The sequence below is a fragment of the Bos grunniens genome, chromosome 1 (assembly GCF_055505025.1).
Source record: "Bos grunniens cultivar Pamir isolate PY7600 chromosome 1, Bosgru_T2T1.0, whole genome shotgun sequence".
In the NCBI taxonomy this organism is placed as follows: Eukaryota; Metazoa; Chordata; class Mammalia; order Artiodactyla; family Bovidae; genus Bos; species Bos grunniens.
The window spans coordinates 112,136,900-112,160,236 of record NC_141165.1 but is presented as its reverse complement, the minus strand read 5'-3'; the positions used below and the strand labels follow the sequence as shown (position 1 = coordinate 112,160,236).

General features: G+C 38.7%; 1 protein-coding gene across 50 annotated transcripts in view; it reads right to left on the bottom strand.

Annotated features, from left to right (window-relative positions):
• Positions 1–23,337, bottom strand: part of ABI3BP (ABI family member 3 binding protein) — a 300,988-nt gene that overhangs the window by 68,394 nt on the left and 209,257 nt on the right. For 30 of the 50 annotated variants that reach the window (XM_086409787.1, XM_086409340.1, XM_086409524.1 and 27 more), the window contains 4 exons: positions 18,791–18,850; positions 18,157–18,204; positions 17,279–17,359; positions 14,703–14,780 (listed from right to left, as the gene is read on the bottom strand). In XM_086409787.1, coding sequence (XP_086265913.1) covers positions 14,703–14,780; positions 17,279–17,359; positions 18,157–18,204; positions 18,791–18,850 — 267 coding nt within the window. The remainder of the gene's footprint in view (positions 1–14,702; positions 14,781–17,278; positions 17,360–18,156; positions 18,205–18,790; positions 18,851–23,337) is intronic. The other 20 variants (XM_086409351.1, XM_086409369.1, XM_086409557.1 and 17 more) reach the window with 5 other exon arrangements.

Here is a 23,337-nt window from a genome sequence, read left to right as displayed (position 1 = left end):
GAGTTTCAAAGAATAGCAAGGAGCGATAAGAAAGCCTTCCTCAGTGATCAATGCAAAGAAATAGAGGAAAACAGTAGAATGGGAAAGACTAGAGATCTCATCAAGAAAATTAGAGATATCAAGGGAACATTTCATGGAAAGATGGGCACAATAAAGGACAGAAGTGTTATGGACCTAACAGAAGCAGAAGATATTAAGAAGAGGTGGCAAGAATACACAGAAGAACTATATAAAAAAGATCTTCATGACCAAGATAACCACAATGGTGTGATTACTCACCTAGAGCCAGACATCCTGGAATGTGGAGTCAAGTGGACCTTAGGAAGCATCACTATGAACAAAGCTAGAGGAGGTGATGGAATTTCAGTTGAGCTATTTCGAATCCTAAAAGAGGATGGTGTGAAAGTGCTGCACTCAATATGCCAGCAAATTTGGAAAACTCAGCAGTGGCCACAGGACTGGAAAAGGTGAGTTTTCATTCCAATCCCAAAGGAAGGCAATGCCAAAGAATGCTCAAACTACTTCACAATTGCACTCATCTCACACACTAGCAAAGTAATACTCAAAATCCTCCAAGTCAGGCTTCAACAGTACGTGAACTGTGAACTTCCAGATTTACAAGCTGGATTTAGAAAAGGCAGAGGAACCAGAGATCAAATTGCCAATATCCGTTGGATCATCAAAAAAGCAAGACAGTTCCAGAAAAACATGTACTTCTGTTTTATATGCTACACCAAAGCCTTTGACTGTGTGGATCACAATAAACTGTGGAAAATTCTGAAAGAGATGGGAATATCAGACCACCTTACCTGCCTCCTGAGAAATCTGTATGCAGGTCAAGAAGCAACAGTTAGAACTGGACATGGAACAACACGGGGTCCAAATCAGGAAAGAAGTTCGTCAAGGCTGTATATTGTCACCCTGCTTATTTAACTTACATGCAGAGTACATAATGAGAAATTCCGGGCTAGATGAAGCACAATCTAGAATCAAGATTGCTGGGAGAAATATCAATAATCTCAGATATGCAGATGACACTACCCTTATGGCAGAAAGTGAAGAAAGAACTAAAGAGCTTCTTGATGAAAGTGATAGAGGAGAATGAAAAAGTTGGCTTAAAACTCAACATTCAGAATACTAAAATCATGGCATCTGGTCTCATCACTTCATGGCAAATAGATGGGAAATCAAAGGAAACAGTGACAGACTTTATTTTTGGTGGCTCCAAAATCACTGCAGATGGTGACTGCAGCCATGAAATTAAAAGATGCTTGCTCCTTGGAAGGAAAACTATGACCAACCTAGATAGCATATTAAAAAGCAGAGATATTACTTTGCCAACAAATATCCATCTAGTCAAAGCTATAGTTTTTCCAGTAGTCATGTGTGGATGTGAGAGTTGGACTATAAAGAAAGCTGAGTGCCAAAGGATGCTTTTGAACTGAGGTGTTGAAGTCTCTTGAGAGTCCCTTGGACAGCAAGGGGATCCAACCAGTCTATCCAAAAGGAAATCAGTCGTGAATATTCATTGGAAGGACTGATGCTGAAGCTGAAACTCCAATACTTGGCCACCTGATGTGAAGAAGTGACTCACTGGAAAAGACCCTGATGCTGGGAAAGATTGATGTGGGAGGAGAAGGGACTAGAGGATGAGATGGTTGGATGGCATCACTGACTCGATGGACATGAGTTTGAGTAAGCTCCAGGAGCTGGTGATGGACAGGGAAGCCTGCTGTGCTACAATGCATGGGGTCACAAAGAATTGGACACAACTGAGTAACTGAACTGAGACTACAGCCTGCCAGGCTCCTCTGTCTAAGGAATTATCCAGGCAAGAAGACTGCAGTGGGTTGCTACTTCCTTTTCCAGTAAAGCTTTAGGGATGAATGTAAATGACCTCTGGGTCCTGTTCATCAAGGGAGGGTGAGAAAGATCAAATACTCATAATTCCCAGGAACCAACATGCCACCTTGTTACTTTCTGCTCTTGTTTCCAGGGCCTGACACAGTGAGAACCATTAATGATGGTCAGTCAGTCAGTCCAGTCGCTCAGTTGTGTCCGACTCTTTGCAACCCCATGAATCGCAGCACGCCAGGCCTCCCTGTCCATCACCAACTCCCGGGGTTCACTCAGACTCACGTCCATCGAGTCAGTGATGCCATTTCCATTTCTGACACAAACCAGTACTCTGTAAATGGGTGATTTTCTTTCTTTCTTCTTTCTTTATATATTTGGCCACATAGCATGCAGGATCTTAGTTCTTCAACCAGGGATTGAACACTAGTTCCCTGCAGTGGAAGGGTGGAATCTTAAGCACTGAACCACCAGGGAAGCTCCTCTATAAGCTTTTAAAGTGTGCATCCATCCTGGAATGTGTCTATCCTCATCTTCCCTCCTCTGCCCGCCTCAACACACCACATTGCCTCCTGCCACCAACTTTCTTGGTAATGCTTTAGCTAAGACTGGAAAAAATTTTTGTGCAAACTTTGTAAGTAGATTACAGTTTCAGTGATTTTGTTCACATCTTGAGTGGGTATTTATGTAACCATAAATCAGCAAATGCCTTGCCTACCACATTAAAAAAAAATACACCTGCAAAACATATTATAATGTAGCTCATTTATAAACTTCCAATGTGAAGACTGATGAGCAGACTTTTGCCAAACTTCAGGCCAAAAATAGCAGACATGTTCTGAAATTCTCTGTAGGTTTAACATGGGACTTTCAACATGTAATAACAAGAGTGAACAGAGGAACTGATGTTATTTTAAAAAATCAGTTCTCACACACCCTAAAGTATGTGGTGATGACTTGCAAATGTTTTTCTTCAATTTTCTTTGAGAATGGTAGGGTTCCCTGTCAGTTGAATATACTTCAGCTCTCTTGTTAATTTCTTCAATGTTAGATTGTCTTTGCTTTAAGAAATATAAAGAATCATGGCTCTATTAGTATCATTCTAGAATATATATAAATTTTAAAACTTTAGAAAAGAAACTTTGACTAGAACACAGAAATAATCAGTACTACATTCATTCATTATTTCTAAGCCACAGGATCAGAATTTCTTTTTTTCTTTTTCTGTAGCCTTTATTTATATTTTGAAAGAACTTTTCATAAAGGAGTTGAAATATAACAGGTTTAGGCTGTGAATTACATATCTCATCACTAGATAATACAGGGCCTTGAGAAAACTGCTTGAGGGTTTCAATTTTAAACTAAAAAATAAAAGACAAAGACACATTGTGAGGATGTAATATTGTAAATATCATCTCGACATAGCTTTTGGTGACTGATAAAACTAATTTTAAAAGATAGCTTCATATCTAAAGAGTTTTATAAAATCGTTTAAAAAGAATACTAAAAATACTGACAAAGATAACATAAAAAATAGACAAACAGGGATTATAGGAGAAATACCTTTAAGGACCTTTGTTTTTCCCAGTGTTGGGGGAGGAAAAGAAGGGTACAAATTTCTCTGGGTGGTATAAAGATCAGGGGCTGAAATAAATAATCAAAATGCCCCCAGAGGGACTTCCCTGGTGGTCCAGTGGCTAGGATTTCATGATCCCAGAGCAGGGGGCCTGGGTTCTATCCCTGGTCCAGGAACTAGATCCCACATGCCGCAACTAAGACCCAGTACAGCCAAATTAAGGATTTAAAAAAAAAAAAAAAGTCCCCAGGATGCCTCTGGCCAATGGATTTCTACCATGGGTTGAGATAAGAGGAGCAACGGAGAGAAGCTTGAATATGTCAGGGTTTCAAATAGAGCTGCAGGCAATTGTCTCAGCTGACAAAGAAGCAGGAATGGCAGAGAGGGATGGTGCTGGAGACCCTACTAGCACATTCATGCTGTAGGTTTTAGGCATTAAGTTTCTTTGGAGCACTGGGGCCTTACTGCTGAGGGCCCGGAGACCAAAAAGCCACAAGGGACACGAATGGGTGAAGTGTGAAGATCAAGAGGAACAATTTCATTCTCACAGCATGTCTCAAGTTGCTGTGTGTTGTCTTGTGCATCTAATGCCTACTGTTAGAAACACAACATGCTAAAAACAATGCAATGGATCAACTTCCTCGTCCACAATGCTCAGGCACACGCCTATGAGGGTTGGGTCGAAGGGTGATCCAGGACACACAGGAGGGTGCTGTTACTAAAGCTTACCCTCTACCCCCAAGCAGGGTTACTGGCCTGGGTCATGTTGGAAATGCATTCCTGGTGAGCCCCCTTTAAAGGGCCTTGGCACAAGTCTAGAAAAGTGTGGATCCCAGGGCCACATAGGTTAAGTTAAGGATCCTCAGAACATAAGAAAATGATTAAAATGTAGTACGTTATATAAATATGTTAAGATAATTCATAGAATGGTATCAGATCTTGAATACACATCCAATCAACTGTGAAATTCATCTATAAAGCCAAGTTCTAGAAGGAATTGGATAAAAATATTGATATTCCCATTAAAGTAAGAGGAAGCAAAAACAAGAAAAGAACACGCCTATTATCTTTTATTTTCAATTTTGAAATTTACAAGGCTCTAAAAGCTGAAATCTTTTTCTCATTTGGCAATACAACCTGAAGAATATTTATCCCGCTTATTGTCAATACATATCTTGCTGTAAAAACGTCAATGTGTTTGATTATGAGAATCCAGATATCTTCTATTAAGCCAGACATTAAAGAGGTTTGCTGCTACTGCTGCTGCCAAGTCGCTTCAGTCGTGTCCGACTCTGTGTGACCCCATAGATGGCAGCCCACCAGGCTCCCCCATCCCTGGGATTCTCCAGGCAAGAACACTGGAGTGGGTTGCCATTTCCTTCTCCAATGCATGAAAGTGAAAAGTGAAAGTGAAGTCGCTCAGTCGTGTCCGACTCCTAGCGACCCCATGGACTGCAGCCCACCAGGCTGCTCCGTCCATGGGATTTTCCAGGCAAGAGTACTGGAGTGGGGTGCCATTGCAATGTTACAAACATATAAAGATCAGGATGGGGTATGGATGCAATAGGATTGAACATCTGCTGTTAACCTCTGAAACTGATAATGAGGGTGTGGGAAGACTGCTGTTACACTAGGCTCCTTACTTCTGTGCATATTTTTTAAATAAATAAAAGTTAATAAACAGAAAGGTAATAAAGTAAATAATAAAATTAACATTTAAGCCATTATAAAAATGAAACAAATTCAAAAGACTTAGAAAATTTACAAGAACTGCCCTATACCATAGTGAGTATTCTCAGTCATGTTCATTTAGAATAAGTACTTCTCTACTTATTCTAAAATATATCCCTTAAAGGTAGATTTCTTTTATTGTCATTTCCTCTTATTGCTATATTTCTTCTCCCAATCCCTCCCTCCAGTATAACTGACAATTGAGTAAAATAAATTTGTCTTGCAGCTCTTTAAAATTTATTTGCTCTCATTTTGGGGGGCTTCCTTCCACATGCTAGAGGTAGAAATGGGCAAAAGAGGGCTATTAAGGGGAAAAAAAAAGAAAAGAAAAAAAAAACAACATGAAAATCCTGGAAATCTGCAACTGGTTACAATCCAAGTAAGAAAGAAGTATATAAAAAGGAAAGGTGTCTGAGAGCATGAGGATGTGAGAAAAAGCTTTGTGTAGGCGAGTTGACTTCCCAAAAAGCAGAAAGAAGAAATAATATAAGGAAACCCCAGAGCAAACCTTCCTGGATGTTTTAATATTAATTCATATTTAAAAATGATTTTCTTGGAGGAGGAGCCAAGATGGCGGAGGAGTAGGACGGGGAGAACACTTTCTCCCCCACAAATTCATCAAAAGAGCATTTAAACGTCGAGTAAATTCCACAAAACAACTTCTGAATGCCGGCAGAGGACATCAGGCACCCAGAAAAGCAACCCAACTCTTCGAAAGGAGGTAGGAAAAAATATTAAAAACAAAAAAAAGAGACAAAAGAGGGAGGGACGGAGTTCCATCCCGGGAAGGGAATCTTAAAAAGAGAGAAGTTTCCAAACATCAGGAAACCTTCTCACTGCCGAATCTGTGCCGAGCTTTGGAAGCACAGAGGGCAACATAACAGGGAGAAAAAAATAAATAAACAATTTAAAACTCGCAGATTGCGAGCCCTACGGTAACTCCCCCAGCAGAGAAGCAGCGCAGACGCCTGCATCCGCCATTAGCAAACCGGGGCTGGGCAGGGAGGCGCGGCGTGGGCTGCATCGCTGAGAGTAAGAATCTGGCCTGAATACCCTGAGCGCTATCTGAGCGAAATAATTTGGGCTAGCAAACCAGACTGTGGGATACCTACCACGCGAAAAGCCAGCCCTAACCTAAGACCGCCAGGCCCGCGCACAGAACAAAGGACTGAACAGAGATAGCCGGCTGCAGACCTTCCCCCTCCGGTGACAGGCAGCCAGAGCCAGAAGGGGGCAATCGCAGCCCCAGAGAGACATTATCTATAAAATTGTAAGCAGGCTTCTTTGCTAACTAAAACTTCTTGGGGGTCTGGACGGTCAACATCTGCCTGAGAAGGTGCGCCGGTTTTACATCCAGATAACTGAGTGGCGGGGAGGCGATAAGTCGCAGCATTGGCGCTCGCCTGGGAAAAGCAAATTGGCGCTCGGACCTGGGAAGAGCACAAAACGCAGGCCCAACTGAGTCTGCGCCTCTGAGGACTACCCGAGTGCCTGAACCTGAGCGGCTTGGACCTGGGAGGTGCATGCAGCCCAGGGCCAGCCTCGGATTGTTCCCGGCGGAACAACCTAGAGTCCGAGCAGTGTGGACAGGGAGGCTACACGCGCTGTGAGCGGGGGCAGACCCAGGGTGGCTGAGGCACTGCGAGCCCACGCCAGTGTTATTTGTTTGCAGCATCCCTCCCTCCCTCCCCACAGCGCGACTGAACAAGTAAGTCTAAAAAAAAAAAAAAAGTGTCCTCCACCGTGCCCTTTGAGTCAGGGCGGAAACCAGATACTGAAGAGACTAGCAAACAGAAGAAGATATAACAGAGGGAAACGCCTTGGAAGCTACAGGCAATAGATCAAAACCCTGTGGTTACTACGGACTACATAGGAAGGGGCCTATAGATCTTGAGAAATATAAATCTGACCAAGGAACTAGCCAAAAATGAACTGAACCCACAACACCCACAAAAAAAAAAAACAACAAAAAAGTCCTAGATATATTTTTATTATTTTTACGATCATTCTTTCTTTTTTTTTTTAAATAAAAAAAAAAAATATATTTTAAGTCCTCTATTGTGCCTTTAATTTTCACTTTTATAACCTATTACTTTGAAAAAAAAAAAAAAAGACCCTATTTTTTTCTTCTTCAGCAAACTTCATATATATATATTTTATAATTTTTTGACCTTGTTTTTTTTGTTTGTTTTTGTTTTTTTCTTCTTTTCTTTAACATTGTATTTTTGAAATTCCAAACTCTACTCTAGATTTTTAATTTTCGCTTTTTGGTATATGTTATCAATTTTGTACCTATAGTTTTTTTTTATATAATTTCTGTGACTTTTTTTTTTTTCTTCTTCTCTGTTTCTTTCTCTTCTTCTTTTATATAACATTGTATATCTGAAATTCCAAACTTTACTCTAGATTTTTAATTTATGCTTTTTGGTATTTGATATCAATTTTGTACCTGTATTTTCTTTATAATTTTTGTGACATTGTTCGTATTTGTTTGTTTGTTTTCTCTCTTTATTTTTCTTCTTCTTTTTTTTTTTTAACATTGTATTTTTGAAATTCCAAACTCTACTCTAGATTTTTAATTTATGCTTTCTGGTATTAGTTATCAATTTTGTACCTGTACTTACTTTATAATTTTCGCGACCTTGTTTGTTTTTGTTTGTTCGTTTTTTCTCTCTTTCTTTTCCTTCTTCTTTTCTTTAACATCGTATTTTTGAAATTCCAAACTCTACTCTAGATTTTTAATTTTCGCTTTCTGGTATTAGTTATCAATTTTGTACCTGTACTTTCTTTATAATTTTCGCGACCTTGTTTGTTTTTGTTTGTTCGTTCTTTCTCTCTTTCTTTTCCTTCTTCTTTTCTTTAACATCGTATTTTTGAAATTCCAAACTCTACTCTAGATTTTTAATTTTTGCTTTTATGTATTTGTTACCAATTTTGTACCTTTAAGGACCCAATCTTCAGGACCCATTTTTCACTAGGGAGTGAGATTACTGGCTTGACTGCTCTCTCTCCCTTTGGACCCTCCTTTTTCTCCACCAGGTCGCCTGTGTCTCCTCCCTAACCCCTCTCTACTCTACCCAACTCTGTGAATTTCTGTGTGTTCCAGACGGTGGAGAACACTTAGGGAACTGATTACTGGCTGGATCTGTCTCCCTCCTTTTCATTCCCCCCTTTTATCCTTCTGGCCACCTCTGTTACCTTCCTCCTTCTTCTCTTCTCTGTATAACCCCGTGAACATCTCTGAGTGGTCCAGTTGTGGAGTGCACATAAGGAAGTGACTACTGGCTAGCCCACTCTCTCCACTATTGATTCACCTCATCTCATTTGGGTCACCTCTAACTCCCTCCTCCCTCTTCTCTTCTCCATGTAACCCTGTGAACCTCTCTGAGTGACCCTCACTGTAGAGAAACTTATCATCTTTAATGTAGATGTTTTATCAATGGTGCTGTATAGAAGGAGAAGTTTTGAAACTACTGTAAAAATAAGACCGATAATCGGAAGCAGGAGACTTAAGTCCAAACCCTGACTCCAGGGAACTCCTGACTCCAAGGAACATTCATTCACAGGAGCTCATCAAATGCCTCCATACCGACACTGAAACCAAGCACCACACAAGGGCCAATAAGTTCCAGGGCAAGACATACCAAGCAAATTCTCCAGCAACAAAGGAACACAGCCCTGAGCTTCAAGATACAGGCTGCCCAAAGTCACCCCAAAACTATAGACATCTCATAACTCATTACTGGACATTTCATTGCACTCCAGAGAGAAGAAATACAGCTCCACCCACCAGAACACCGACACAAGCTTCCCTAACCAGGAAACCTTGACAAGCCACCTGTACAAATCCACACACAGTGAGGAAACGCCACAATAAAGAGAACTCCACAAACTGCCAGAATACAGAAAGGACACCCCAAACTCAGCAATTTAAACAAGATGAAGAGACAGAGGAATACTCAGCAGATAAAGGAACAGGATAAATGCCCACCAAACCAAACAAAAGAGGAAGAGATAGGGAATCTACCAGATAAAGAATTCTGAATAATGATAGTGAAATTGATCCAAAATCTTGAAACTAAAATGGAATCACAGATAAATAGCCTGGAGACAAGGATTGAGAAGATGCAAGAAAGGTTTAACAAGGACCTAGAAGAAATAAAAAAGAGTCAATATATAATGAATAATGCAATAAGTGAAATTAAAAACACTCTGGAGGCAACAAATAGTAGAATAACAGAGGCAGAAGACAGGATTAGTGAATTAGAAGATAGAATGGTAGAAATAAATGAATCAGAGAGGATAAAAGAAAAACGAATTAAAAGAAATGAGGACAATCTCAGAGACCTCCAGGACAATATTAAACGCTACAACATTCGAATCATAGGGGTTCCAGAAGAAGAAGACAAAAAGAAAGACCATGAGAAAATACTTGAGGAGATAATAGTGGAAAACTTCCCTAAAATGGGGAAGGAAATAATCACCCAAGTCCAAGAAACCCAGAGAGTACCAAACAGGATAAACCCAAGGAGAAACACCCCAAGACACATATTAATCAAATTAACAAAGATCAAACACAAAGAACAAATATTAAAAGCAGCAAGGGAAAAACAACAAATAACACACAAGGGAATTCCCATAAGGATAACAGCTGATCTTTCAATAGAAACTCTTCAAGCCAGGAGGGAATGGCAAGACATACTTAAAATGATGAAAGAAAATAACCTACAGCCCAGATTATTGTACCCAGCAAGGATCTCATTCAAGTATGAAGGAGAAATCAAAAGCTTTTCAGACAAGCAAAAGCTGAGAGAATTCTGCACCACCAAACCAGCTCTCCAACAAATACTAAAGGATATTCTCTAGACAGGAAACACAAAAACGGTGTATAAACTCGAAACCAAAACAATAAAGTAAATGGCAACGGGAACATACTTATCAGTAATTACCTTAAATGTAAATGGGTTGAATGCCCCAACCAAAAGACAAAGACTGGCTGAATGGATACAAAAACAAGACCCCTACATATGTTGTCTACAAGAGACCCACCTCAAAACAGGGGACACATACAGACTGAAAGTGAAGGGCTGGAAAAAGATTTTCCATGCAAATAGGGACCAAAAGAAAGCAGGAGTAGCAATACTCATATCAGATAAAATAGACTTTAAAACAAAGGCTGTGAAAAGAGACAAAGAAGGTCACTACATAATGATCAAAGGATCAATCCAAGAAGAAGATATAACAATTATAAATATATATGCACCCAACACGGGAGCACCACAGTACGTAAGACAAATGCTAACAAGTATGAAAGGAGAAATTAACAATAACACAATAATAGTGGGAGACTTTAATACCCCACTTACACCTATGGATAGATCAACTAAACAGAAAATTAACAAGGAAACACAAACTTTAAACGATACAATAGACCAGTTAGACCTAATTGATATCTATAGGACATTTCATCCCAAAACAATGAATTTCACCTTTTTCTCAAGCGCACATGGAACCTTCTCCAGGATAGATCACATCCTGGGCCATAAAGCTAGCCTTGGTAAATTCAAAAAGATAGAAATCATTCCAAGCATTTTTTCTGACCACAATGCAGTAAGATTAGATCTCAATTACAGGAGAAAAACTATTAAAAATTCCAACATATGGAGGCTGAACAACACGCTGCTGAATAACCAACAAATCACAGAAGAAATCAAAAAAGAAATCAAAATTTGCATAGAAACGAATGAAAATGAAAACACAACAACCCAAAACCTGTGGGACACGGTAAAAGCAGTCCTAAGGGGAAAGTTCATAGCAATACAGGCACACCTCAAGAAACAAGAAAAAAGTCAAATAAATAACCTAACTCTACATCTAAAGCAACTAGAAAAGGAAGAAATGAAGAACCCCAGGGTTAGTAGAAGGAAAGAAATCTTAAAAATTAGAGCAGAAATAAATGCAAAAGAAACAAAAGAGACCATAGCAAAAATCAACAAAACCAAAAGCTGGTTCTTTGAAAGGATAAATAAAATTGACAAACCATTAGCCAGACTCATCAAGAAACAAAGGGAGAAAAATCAAATCAACAAAATTAGAAACGAAAATGGAGAGATCACAACAGACAACACAGAAATACAAAGGATCATAAGAGACTACTATCAACAATTATATGCCAATAAAATGGACAACGTGGAAGAAATGGACAAATTCTTAGAAAAGTACAACTTTCCAAAACTGGACCAGGAAGAAATAGAAAATCTTAACAGACCCATCACAAGCATGGAAATTGAAACTGTAATCAAAAATCTTCCAGCAAACAAAAGCCCCGGTCCAGACGGCTTCACAGCTGAATTCTACCAAAAATTTAAAGAAGAGCTAACACCTATCCTGCTCAAACTCTTCCGGAAAATTGCAGAGGAAGGTAAACTTCCAAACTCATTCTATGAGGCCACCATCACCCTAATACCAAAACCTGACAAAGATCCCACAAAAAAAGAAAACTACAGGCCAATATCACTGATGAACATAGATGCAAAAATCCTTAACAAAATTCTAGCAATCAGAATCCAACAACACATTAAAAAGATCATACACCATGATCAAGTGGGCTTTATCCCAGGGATGCAAGGATTCTTCAATATCCGCAAATCAATCAATGTAATACACCACATTAACAAATTGAAAAATAAAAACTATATGATTATCTCAATAGATGCAGAGAAAGCCTTTGACAAAATTCAACATCCATTTATGATAAAAACTCTCCAGAAAGCAGGAATAGAAGGAACATACCTCAACATAATAAAAGCTATATATGACAAACCCACTGCAAACATTATCCTCAATGGTGAAAAATTGAAAGCATTTCCTCTAAAGTCAGGAACAAGACAAGGGTGCCCACTTTCACCATTATTATTCAACATAGTTTTGGAAGTTTTGGCCACAGCAATCAGAGCAGAAAAAGAAATAAAAGGAATCCAAATTGGAAAAGAAGAAGTAAAACTCTCACTATTTGCAGATGACATGATCCTGTACATAGAAAACCCTAAAGAGTCCACCAGAAAATTACTAGAAATAATCAATGACTACAGTAAAGTTGCAGGATATAAAATCAACACACAGAAATCCCTTGCATTCCTATACACTAATAATGAGAAAACAGAAAGAGAAATTAAGGAAACAATTCCATTCACCATTGCAACAGAAAGAATAAAATACTTAGGAATATATCTACCTAAAGAAACTAAATACCTATATATAGAAAACTATAAAACACTGGTGAAAGAAATCAAAGAGGACACTAATAGATGGAGAAATATACCATGTTCATGGATTGGAAGAATCAATATAGTGAAAATGAGTAAACTACCCAAAGCAGTTTATAGATTCAACGCAATCCCTATCAAGCTACCAACAATATTCTTCACAGAGCTAGAACAAATAATTTCACAATTTGTATGGAAATACAAAAAACCTCGAATAGCCAAAGCGATCTTGAGAAAGAAGAATGGAACTGGAGGAATCAACCTACCTGACTTCAGGCTCTACTACAAAGCCACAGTTATCAAGACAGTATGGTACTGGCACAAAGACAGAAATATTGATCAATGGAATAAAATAGAAAGCCCAGAGATAAATCCACGCACATATGGACACCTTATCTTCGACAAAGGAGGCAAGAATATACAATGGATTAAAGACAATCTCTTTAACAAGTGGTGCTGGGAAATCTGGTCAACCACTTGTAAAAGAATGAAACTGGACCACTTTCTAACACCATTCACAAAAATAAACTCAAAATGGATTAAAGATCTAAACGTAAGACCAGAAACTATAAAACTCCTAGAGGAGAACATAGGCAAAACACTCTCCGACATACATCACAGCAGGATCCTCTATGACCCACCTCCCAGAATATTGGAAATAAAAGCAAAAATACACAAATGGGACCTAATTAACCTTAAAAGCTTCTGCACATCAAAGGAAACTATTAGCAAGGTGAAAAGACAGCCTTCAGAATGGGAGAAAATAATAGCAAATGAAGCAACGGACAAACAACTAATCTCAAAAATATACAAGCAACTCCTACAGCTCAACTCAAGAAAAATAAACGACCCAATCAAAAAATGGGCCAAAGAACTAAATAGACATTTCTCCAAAAAAGACATACAGATGGCTAACAAACACATGAAAAGATGCTCAACATCACTCATTATCAGAGAAATGCAAATCAAAACCACTATGAGGTACCATTTCACGCCAGTCAGAATGGCTGTGATCCAAAAGTCTACAAATAATAAATGCTGGAGAGGGTGTGGAGAAAAGGGAACCCTCTTACACTGTTGGTGGGAATGCAAACTAGTACAGCCACTATGGAGAACAGTGTGGAGATTCCTTAAAAAACTGGAAATAGAACTGCCTTATGATCCAGCAACCCCACTGCTGGGCATACACACTGGGGAAACCAGAAGGGAAAGAGACACGTGTACCCCAATGTTCATCGCAGCACTGTTTATAATAGCCAAGACATGGAAGCAACCTAGATGTCCATCAGCAGATGAATGGATAAGAAAGCTGTGGTACATATACACAATGGAGTATTACTCAGCCATTAAAAAGAATACTTTTGAATCAGTTCTAATGAGGTGGATGAAACTGGAGCCTATTATACAGAGTGAAGTAAGCCAGAAGGAAAAACATAAATACAGTATTCTAACGCATATATATGGAATTTAGAAAGATGGTAACAATAACCCGGTGTACGAGACAACAAAAGAGACACTGATGTATAGAACAGTCTTATGGACTCTGTGGGAGAGGGAGAGGGTGGGAAGATTTGGGAGAATGGCAATGAAACATGTAAAATATCATGTAGGAAACGAGTTGCCAGTCCAGGTTCGATGCATGATGCTGGATGCTTGGGGCTGGTGCACTGGGACGGCCCAGAGGGATGGTATGGGGAGGGAGGAGGGAGGAGGGTTCGGGATGGGGAACACATGTATACCTGTGGCGGATTCATTTTGATATTTGGCAAAACTAATACAATTATGTAAAGTTTAAAAATAAAATAAAATTGGAAGATTTAAAAAAAAAAAAAATGATTTTCTTGTTACTAGTTCCCTTTCTCAGGCTGCAACATCAATGAGTTCATCAAGTTTTGGAGATAGGACAAAGAGGAAAAGAGGTAAAGAAAGTAAGAGGAGAAGAAGGAAGGTAACAGATTGTTATTGATCAGCTCTGGAAAATGAGGCGAAAGAAGGTAAGGCAAGGGAAAAAAATAGGAGCTTACATTCTTAGTCATTATCATCAGCTGCAAAGAACATTAGCATTCAAAAGCAAAGCTCTAACTAAAGAGACTGTCTTTCCTACATTTAACTGGTAATCATTTAATATTACTACTTGGCTGATGTTCTGAGCTATGAAGTGAAAAAAATTTAAACTAACTCACTGTGATGAAAATTCTGTTTCTTAAAGGAAAATTTTCTTCCTGCTTAAACAAAGAAGGAAAAGCCACTATCCAGAGGTAGGGAAATAGCTTTACCCTGAGTTGTCTTTGCCAATTCAGTTGTTTGTGGAACCTTTGTTGTGAAGAGTTCTTGGGTAGACTGGTCTGTTGCTGCTGGGGAAAAACACAGTAAGATAAATGGCTTTAAATAAATATCATTAATGAACAAGTAAAAAAAAAAAAAAATAAAACAAGAAAAAACCCCACACTCTTTTTTTCCCCCATGCAATGATATAAGGGTAAGTTGTATTTATAACTATGCCTAGTGATCATCTTATTTTAAAGTTACTGGTACATTTTAATAACTCTGATTTATTATATTTACTGTCTCCTTAAACTATTATATTAATGATTATTATAAGGATCTCTGAAAGCTTTTAGTTCAGGATCACTGTTTAATGATATTGGGCATGACTATACTCTTGGATATGCTTCCTGTCTTATGTATCATTGCCTTCATGTTTCCTTCTATTTCACGACCTTCACAAGTTATTTAGGTGAGCTGGAAAAAATAGATCATAGAAAATAATGTGCATTTACACCACATAAGAATAAATATTCTATTTATCTCACATGAAAATCAAAGTTTATTGACATACAGACACATTACTCCTAACAAAATAAACACTCCTATATTAACTTGAAATAATTACAATATCATACTGACAGAGCAAATTATACTATTCACTTTGCCACATACTGGATCCAAGGAAATATTTGGTGAAAATAAATATGCTGTCATCATATTTTCTGCCTGTTTTATAATCTAGATTCTGCTCATAGATAATTGTGATAGTTGGCCCAATAAACTAAGATATAGTTAAAAAAAAAAAAAAAAGGCAAAAAAACCAGAAGTGGAACTTAGATAATTAACTTATTCAGCAGTGGTTCTTGATAAGTACTTTTGACTTCCTCTCATGGGTAAAGCTGACTTTGAGGGCCTATGCTGTAATAGATAAATATTTGGTAATTAAGATATATTTGCTCATTCAGTTTTAAGTATTTTCCTTCAAAAAGGATTCCTTTTAAAATGGGATCAATAACTTTATTTCACACACAAAGAATGGGTTGACCTGAAAAGGGATGAAGGGAGGAAAGTAAAGCCACTGATTTAAACATAACCACGTGGGATGTGGTGTGGACAGGGCAGAGGAGCCAACAGACACAAGCTGGGAATTCTTGCTTTCCTGTTTACATTCAGCCAAGTCACAGGCAAATGAGGGTGAAGACATTGATGCTGAACTCCTGGAGAGCGTGGCCAGCTCATCCCAACCAGTCTTCCTGACTCATCCATCCACCTGTGTGTCTTCATGGCCACCCACATGTTCCTCAGATGAGTCTGGCTACCATTCTCTGTATGTGCCTCTTCCCCATCATTCTTTAACCTGAAGAGCCCTTCATACCTTTAACTCTCATTCCAACTGGAAGACCTAGCATACATGCCACTTCCTCTGTGAAGCCTTCCCTGATTACCCCAGGTAGTTTGCTTGTTCAGTGTGCTGCTCATTTCTCTATGATCTCATTGTAATGGATAATATGAGAGTGAATTCCAGGAGCTCTGACAACTGAGAATGTGGGTTCCAGTTTGGCTCTGATGTTAGCTCTACAGCTTGGCCAGATTTTTTAAATCTTTCAATGCCTCAGTTTTCTAATCTGTAAAATGGGACAATAGAATCTACACCACAAACTTGTAATGTGTCTTAAATTTAAAAATACGTGTAGAACACTGGGTAGCACAGAGGAAGCACTGCTGCTAAATCACTTCAGTCGTGTCTGTCTCTGTGCAGCCCCATAGACAGCAGCCCACCAGGCTCCCCCGTCCCTGGGATTCTCCAGGCAAGAACACTGGAGTGGGTTGCCATTTCCTTCTCCAATGCATGAAAGTGAAAAGTGAAAGTGAAGTCACTCAGTCATGTCCGACTCCTAGCGACCCCATGGACTGCAGCCTACCAGGCTCCTCCATCCATGGGATTTTCCAGGCAAGAGTACTGGAGTGGGGTGCCATTGCCTTCTCCAGAGGAAGCACAATTATTGCTAAATCCTGTCTTTGTATTAGATGGCGATCTCTCCAAGGTAAGGACTTACCTTTAAAGCAGTTGTATTTTGGCATTCCCATTGCTTAGCATTGCACTTAACACTATAAGATATTCAGATTTAAAAAATAAAATTTTTCTTCCCAAATGCAGCTTCAAATATGGAAAAAGCAACAAGAAAGTATAGCATTGATATACACTGGGAAGTTTTTTTTTTTAATTTATTCTTTAATTGGAGGGAAATCGCTTTACAAGGTTGTGTTGGTTTCCGCCATACAACAATGCAAACCAGCCATAATTATACATATATCGGGAAGATTCTTTTTCCAAAAAAGTAACTGAAGTTTTGTTAAGATGTTTTAAAACATTCTCATCTTGTATTGGAAATCAGCATAAATATTAGAAGGACAAATACACAGTTAATGTAAAAGAATCAAGTGAAATGGATATGTTTTACAGTGATAAAAAGAGATCCTCTATTGTTTGGAATACCACGAACACAACATATGTATGGCTACTTTAAGGGCAATTCCTAAAATGTTAAGTCCTCATTGGGCTGAATATCAAAGCAAAATTTACCAAGAGTGGTTTGTAGTTCCTCTTGACTAGTACTTGGTGAAATCATAGGAATCAAAGGGCTGCCTCGTGTCTCTAAAGGAGCTGAAAAGACAAGTAAGTACCAAGGCTGTCAATCTTTAGATTCAAAAGCCAGCAACCAGCCAAAATAATATTACATGAGATTCTGTTACTTGAAATACAAAAAGGAAAACATTAAGTGGGTCATGGAAAAGAAAGTTAAGTGTGCATGGAACCTGTGGAGTATCAGAATAATGGTTCTCAACTGTTTTTTCCCACACCAGGATAGATAATAAACAACATTCAGTGTTTGACACAGTCCATGACCATGCCTGGTTAAGATGGGTATGGTTTAGACATGGTTCTAGGTCCCTCAGCTGCATCTCTCCCCTCCAAGAGAGCACACAGGATCACCCAGAGGAGACGATATCATCACAGTAGCAACCATCTGGAGTCCATTCAAATCTATTTTTAAAAATAAACCAGTGGCAAATTTTAGTATTTTGAGATATATAATAAGTACTTGCCAGAGCCTTCCACAGCATGTTAGTGTGTTGTTAAGGCCACGGCTGAGAACCATTAAACCAGCAGAAATGTTAATTATATGGACATGAGTAAGGTGGGATCATTTTGAACACAGATAAATGAGGTAGGTGAGGATGAACGTGGTAATGAGCGTTCTTAAGTTGGTCTTCAGAGCAAACCTTTAAAACAGTGAAACCACTGCCTTTCTATTCTGAAAAGGGTAAAAAATAATGAGAATGAAACAATGAAGAGGACTGAGAAGGGAGGATGTTTCAGTGTGATTGTTTGAGAGAGACCTGCAATCTTGATGGCAGCCAGGAAAAAAATTAGAGTGAGTCAAATGGAAAAACCATTACCTAGAGTTGTCTCTGGCAGATGGATTCTAAAGGTAACAGGTTGCAGAACTAGGCCAAAAGCAAACCAAAGAAATATATTTATGAGAATTACTACCTGGGGGAGTAAACCTAGTTTCTGTGTCTCTACAATGCACCCATCTGAACATTTAAACATTCTCTTAGAGAATCAGAATAAATATAAGAAAATTCTATATATCAGATGACACCCAGGGAACTTAGTTTAGCTAAAACTTTAAAGTTTTCATTTGCTGTCACTATGAGGAAAATTTGGGTAGGCACCCATATTTTTAATTTAAAACTACACCCACATTTGGATGTAGCTATATTTACACCCTGAAAAAATGTGAACATGGTTGACTCAGTTAATAATTATATCTTATAGCTTTAGCATGATTTCCTATTAAATAAAAACACTTTCAGGGAAAATAAACTAATTATACCCTATTCCCTCATGGGGGAAATATGTCAAGCAGATTGCATGATTAAATCTTCCTCTAAAGAAATACACATTTTCTATCTAAAATTTTCTCTGAGCTTCTTCTGCATATCACCCTCATTGCAAAAATATATTTGCCTCAAGAATATCTTTTGAAAAATACACTTCCTAACTGAGAGAATAAAACAGTTCATTTACCAGGTTCACTCTGAGAGACTTCGGGGTCTGGCTTATGGGGAAGGAGCACATCTCTTGCAACTGAAAGAAAAAGATTATAAAACACTGTGCATTCTAAATGCCATACCTGGAGTGAAACTCAACCCACAGACATAAAACCCTGGGAAGCATGAATGAAGTAAAGATATTTTCACAATGGCTAAAACACTAAGGCAAGAAAAGGACTGTCTTTCCAAAATGGAAAAATGTCAGTGTATTAGGGAAGGTTCTAGTGGCAGTAAAACAAAGTTGGTCATGGTTCATTTTGAAGATTCCCCTGAGGGGGAAAAAAGGGAAGAAAAAACTAATTTAATAAACATAAGAAGGTTATCTCCCTAAGTTATCTTCAAAATAAGAAGTCAGCTTTTGTCTCAAGTGGTTAGCTGCCATGTGATATTCCTGCTAAAATTCCACCAACAGAAATAGGAAACATTATTTTAAAGAAACGGGCTGAAAATTGGGGGAAACGGCAAGAAAAGCAAAACTCTTGAGGATCTAAAAAGAGAACAAAATTTTATTCTAAAAGGCATAATAGTTATAGGGAGAAAAATAGAGCAAAAGGAATCAGCCACTCATTAGAAGACACCACGTGTAAAGTTGATGAGAGTGCTTGTCAAGTAGGAAATGTTAGATAAATTTTGCCATTTTTGTCATTCTTAGTGATGTGGCTTCTAGTATAAGTATTAGGGCCTCCTGGCAGGAAAACAAGGGAGACAAATGTATGCTACACTACAAGCCTACTCATATTCAGTTCTGATTTGTGGTACATTTTTAATACCTGTGTCCAGTTCTACTTTGGAAAAATAAAATGGTAGGCTGGGAAGTGATGCCTTATTGCTCACTGGGGAAAATATCAGGTTGACTTGCCTATTGTTAATACCAAATTTCTATGGCAAATCTCCTTTCAGGAGTAATATCATGTATTTCTTTGACTCAGTTTCCCTACAAGGAAGTCCTTGTCAATCCTACTCACTCACTGAAAAGTTTTCCTACCACACTAAATTCATAAATACCCTTAGGTATGCAGTGTAACTTTCTTGCATCTTATATGGTGCTGGAGGGGAAAAAAATAGGATTCAGGCTAGAATTCTCCCTCTGAGAAAGATGAAGAAAAAACTTTTGTACCACAAGGTGGACAAGCACAACTTTACCATTCGTGCAGAAAAAAGATCGTATAAAATGGACATTCATTTTCTTTTATGGCTTTTGGAGATTACATTTAATGTGAATGTCACATCTGTTCTTAGTCTAGGCCACTGAGTAAGTACCAGTGAAATCACAGTTGTGGAATTTGGTCCATTGGAAAGAAATGTAACTCTATTAGAACTTCTATGAGCTAAAAGATAACAACCAGGAGAACTTGAAATGTGGATTTTTGTTTGTTTTAAAAAGGTTAACTTCAAAAAAGATCAGTGGTGGACAAAGTGAGAGAAAACCCACCATAATGGTGAACATTTCACCACTGCTATGTAGTCTTTTGAAAGATTCAAGCAGTAAAACATGAAGAATTTCCAGCCATAATTCAAACTAACTGTTTATCTGTAGGGTGAGGGAGAAGGCACTTTGATGTGGCTCTGAGAAGGTCATGGCCATACAAAGCAGCCTGTAGTTTATAAACATCCTAATTGGTTCCAGTGCTAGACTGCACAGAGAGAAGGTGGGATTAAGGAAGGGAAAAGCTGAGAAGAAATGTGCTACCAATAAATCCACCATACTGTAAACACATTACCTGCGGCCTGCCTTAGTTTTCTGAGGAATTCAGACAAGCATAATGTGGATTCCTGCTGCTGCCACTGGCACGTTTTAACCATGAAGTGATGATTTAATAACTGCCATACCAGACGTTCTAAAGCAGGTGAAATCAGTGGAAAGGAAAGAACTAGAAATATTCACAGGAAAGGGATGTGAATCATTCTCTTATTTGGTCAATGGCAGCTCCAAGAAATGCAACTTTTTTTTTTTCCCCTATGTGGCATTCTGTTGTGTATTAAATTGAATAAGAGCATGATTCTAAAAACCTAAATCTTCCATGCTGGGGGAAACTTATGAATGCAAATCATGACAATTTAACTGAGAAGGCAGTTTTGATTTCCTTATTAAAATATTTACTATTATTATATTTTAGACCCATTTGTATTAGCCAATTTATCATTTATATTAATGAACAAATTAACTTACCAGTTATATATATATATTAACTACCCTTTTGAATAAAGGGCATCTCTTCAAAGAAAAATTCAGCTACCAGAAGACAACTGTGAATGGAAGTGTCTAATATGGACAAATGTGAATGAACACCAAGAGGGTCCTGCCAGAATAGATGGGAGAATGAAAGTGTTGCTCTCTGATGGAGATGGGGCACTAAGAAATCTTCAGTGAGCTTTACCCTTGCAACAGCCTACAAAGATATTCTCATAGATAAGAAACACACATAGACCACACACCTCCTTCATGTCCAGCCTGCCACTTCCTTTATTCCAACCTTGGACCCGGAGGCACAGTCTGAGAGGCAGCAGGTCTCCTGCCTCGCAGAGGCCACTTTCAGAGCTTCACTCGTGCTCTGGTGTTACCTTCCCTTGTGTCTCCTCTGGGACCTTTCACTTTCTATCATTTCTATTATCTTATATTTTTCTCTATTAATCCATATTTTCATTTATCTATGAATTCTTCCCCCTCCACCCATAAAACAACTCAAGAGTTCCAAAATCCTAAAATTAATAACCAGTTCCTTAACACTTCCCCTTCAAACAATCCCTTTCTTGCTCTCAACTAAGAACTCTGCCTCTGCTTCCTGGTTTCTTAACTGCGTCTTCTCCATCCACTGTAGATGGCCTTCCATTTCACTAATCTCCTGCACCCATGGATCCATGAGACCTCATCCATGGTTCTGAATAGCAAAATGTTCTAAAGACCAAAAAGGTTTATTTTTTATTTTTTTTGCTTAGCCTCTTTGACAGCAAAACCTGACTAGAACTGATCTAAGTCAATTTACAGTTTTTATTTATCCTGAGTAGTGTGACTGCTCCTGCTTCTCACTGCAGACTTATGAATATGCATGTGATCTATGGTATCCATGCTGTTTTACCTTTCCCAAGTCTGAAAATTGCTGACCTCTGAAGCACTGGCCCACAGGTTTCAGATGCAGACTTCTAGACCTACACTGTCAAGGCCAGTGGCTTTTCTGGCCTCTTCCTCCTCACTGTTACTCATGGCCTTCCCTGCCTGGCCTCCTGAGTTCCTCTTTCCTGGTACTCTCTGATTATTTGACAAAAACTTCTGCTGGCTCCTCATTCCTCTATCCACTATTTAAGTGTAACCATGCCCTCTAAGACTTTGATCTCTGATCTCTTATTTTCTCAGTCTGTACCTTCTCCTGGATGGTATCATTCCCTCAAAATTTAAGAACCTTCTATACATAGTAGACACATAGACACATGGCTCCCAAATCTACATCCTAATATTGACTTCTGTTTAGAAAGCCAAAAATTCATTTCAACCACCAATCCAACTGGCCCTCCAAACCTAGCACCTTATTCCTCCCTCTGTGTTCCCTGCCTTAGTTAATGGTATTGGCATCTACCACTTGTGTAAGCTAGCTTCCCTGGTAGCTCAGTTGGTTAAGAATCCATCTGTGATGCAGGAGACCCAGGTTTGATTCCTAGGCGGGGAAGATCCCCTGGAGAAGGAAATGGTGACCCACTCCAGTAATCTTGCCAGGAGAATCCCCATGGACAGAGGAGCCTGGCAGTCTACATTCCACGGGGTTGCCAAGAGTCAAACACGACTTAGCGACTAAACCACCACCACCTGCCTAAGCTGGAAATCACTGTGTCCTCCTTCTCACCATGACACCATTCAGTCATTGTCCACATTCTAGCAATTCCATCTCCAAAAGACATTTTAGCATTCATCCCTTCTTTCTTAACTGCAAAAATGCTGCAAATTAGAATCTGCCAAAGAGAGCAGTTTAGAGCATTTGCAGGGTTGGATAGCTTACTGAAATTTAGATTTTTTTCCCCCCTGGCTTGCTTCCAATGACTGAAGTCTATCCAAATATTTCTGTGGTGACAGAAGTTGCTACATAGCCAAGACAGCCCTTGGTACAGAAACACATCTATAAAGAAGGCACAGCTCCGCTGAACCAGGCATCAGAGTGAGTCCTCTGCCCTGAATTTGAAAGCATTTCTCCAAGGCAGATCAAAAGAAAAGCCAGTACTGTTCTGGCTCTGGACATGCTGTGTGGGCTCAGTGTGTCTAGATTCCTCATTAAATACTGTAGTTAATCTGACTGAGTGACTGGATATTCTCTAAAGGTCTAACTGGATGAAAGCTGTGTTATGCTTAGGCATCTGTGGAATAAAAGAGCTGTACAGAGAATCCGAGACTGACTAAAAATTCAATTTTGTCACTTCTGACATCACTTAGAATTGAGACAAACATCATGTTAAAACATAACTATGTCCTGATTTCAGTACTACATTTTACATTTTATAGAGCATCTGTCTCTCTAGGATATACCAGTACACATT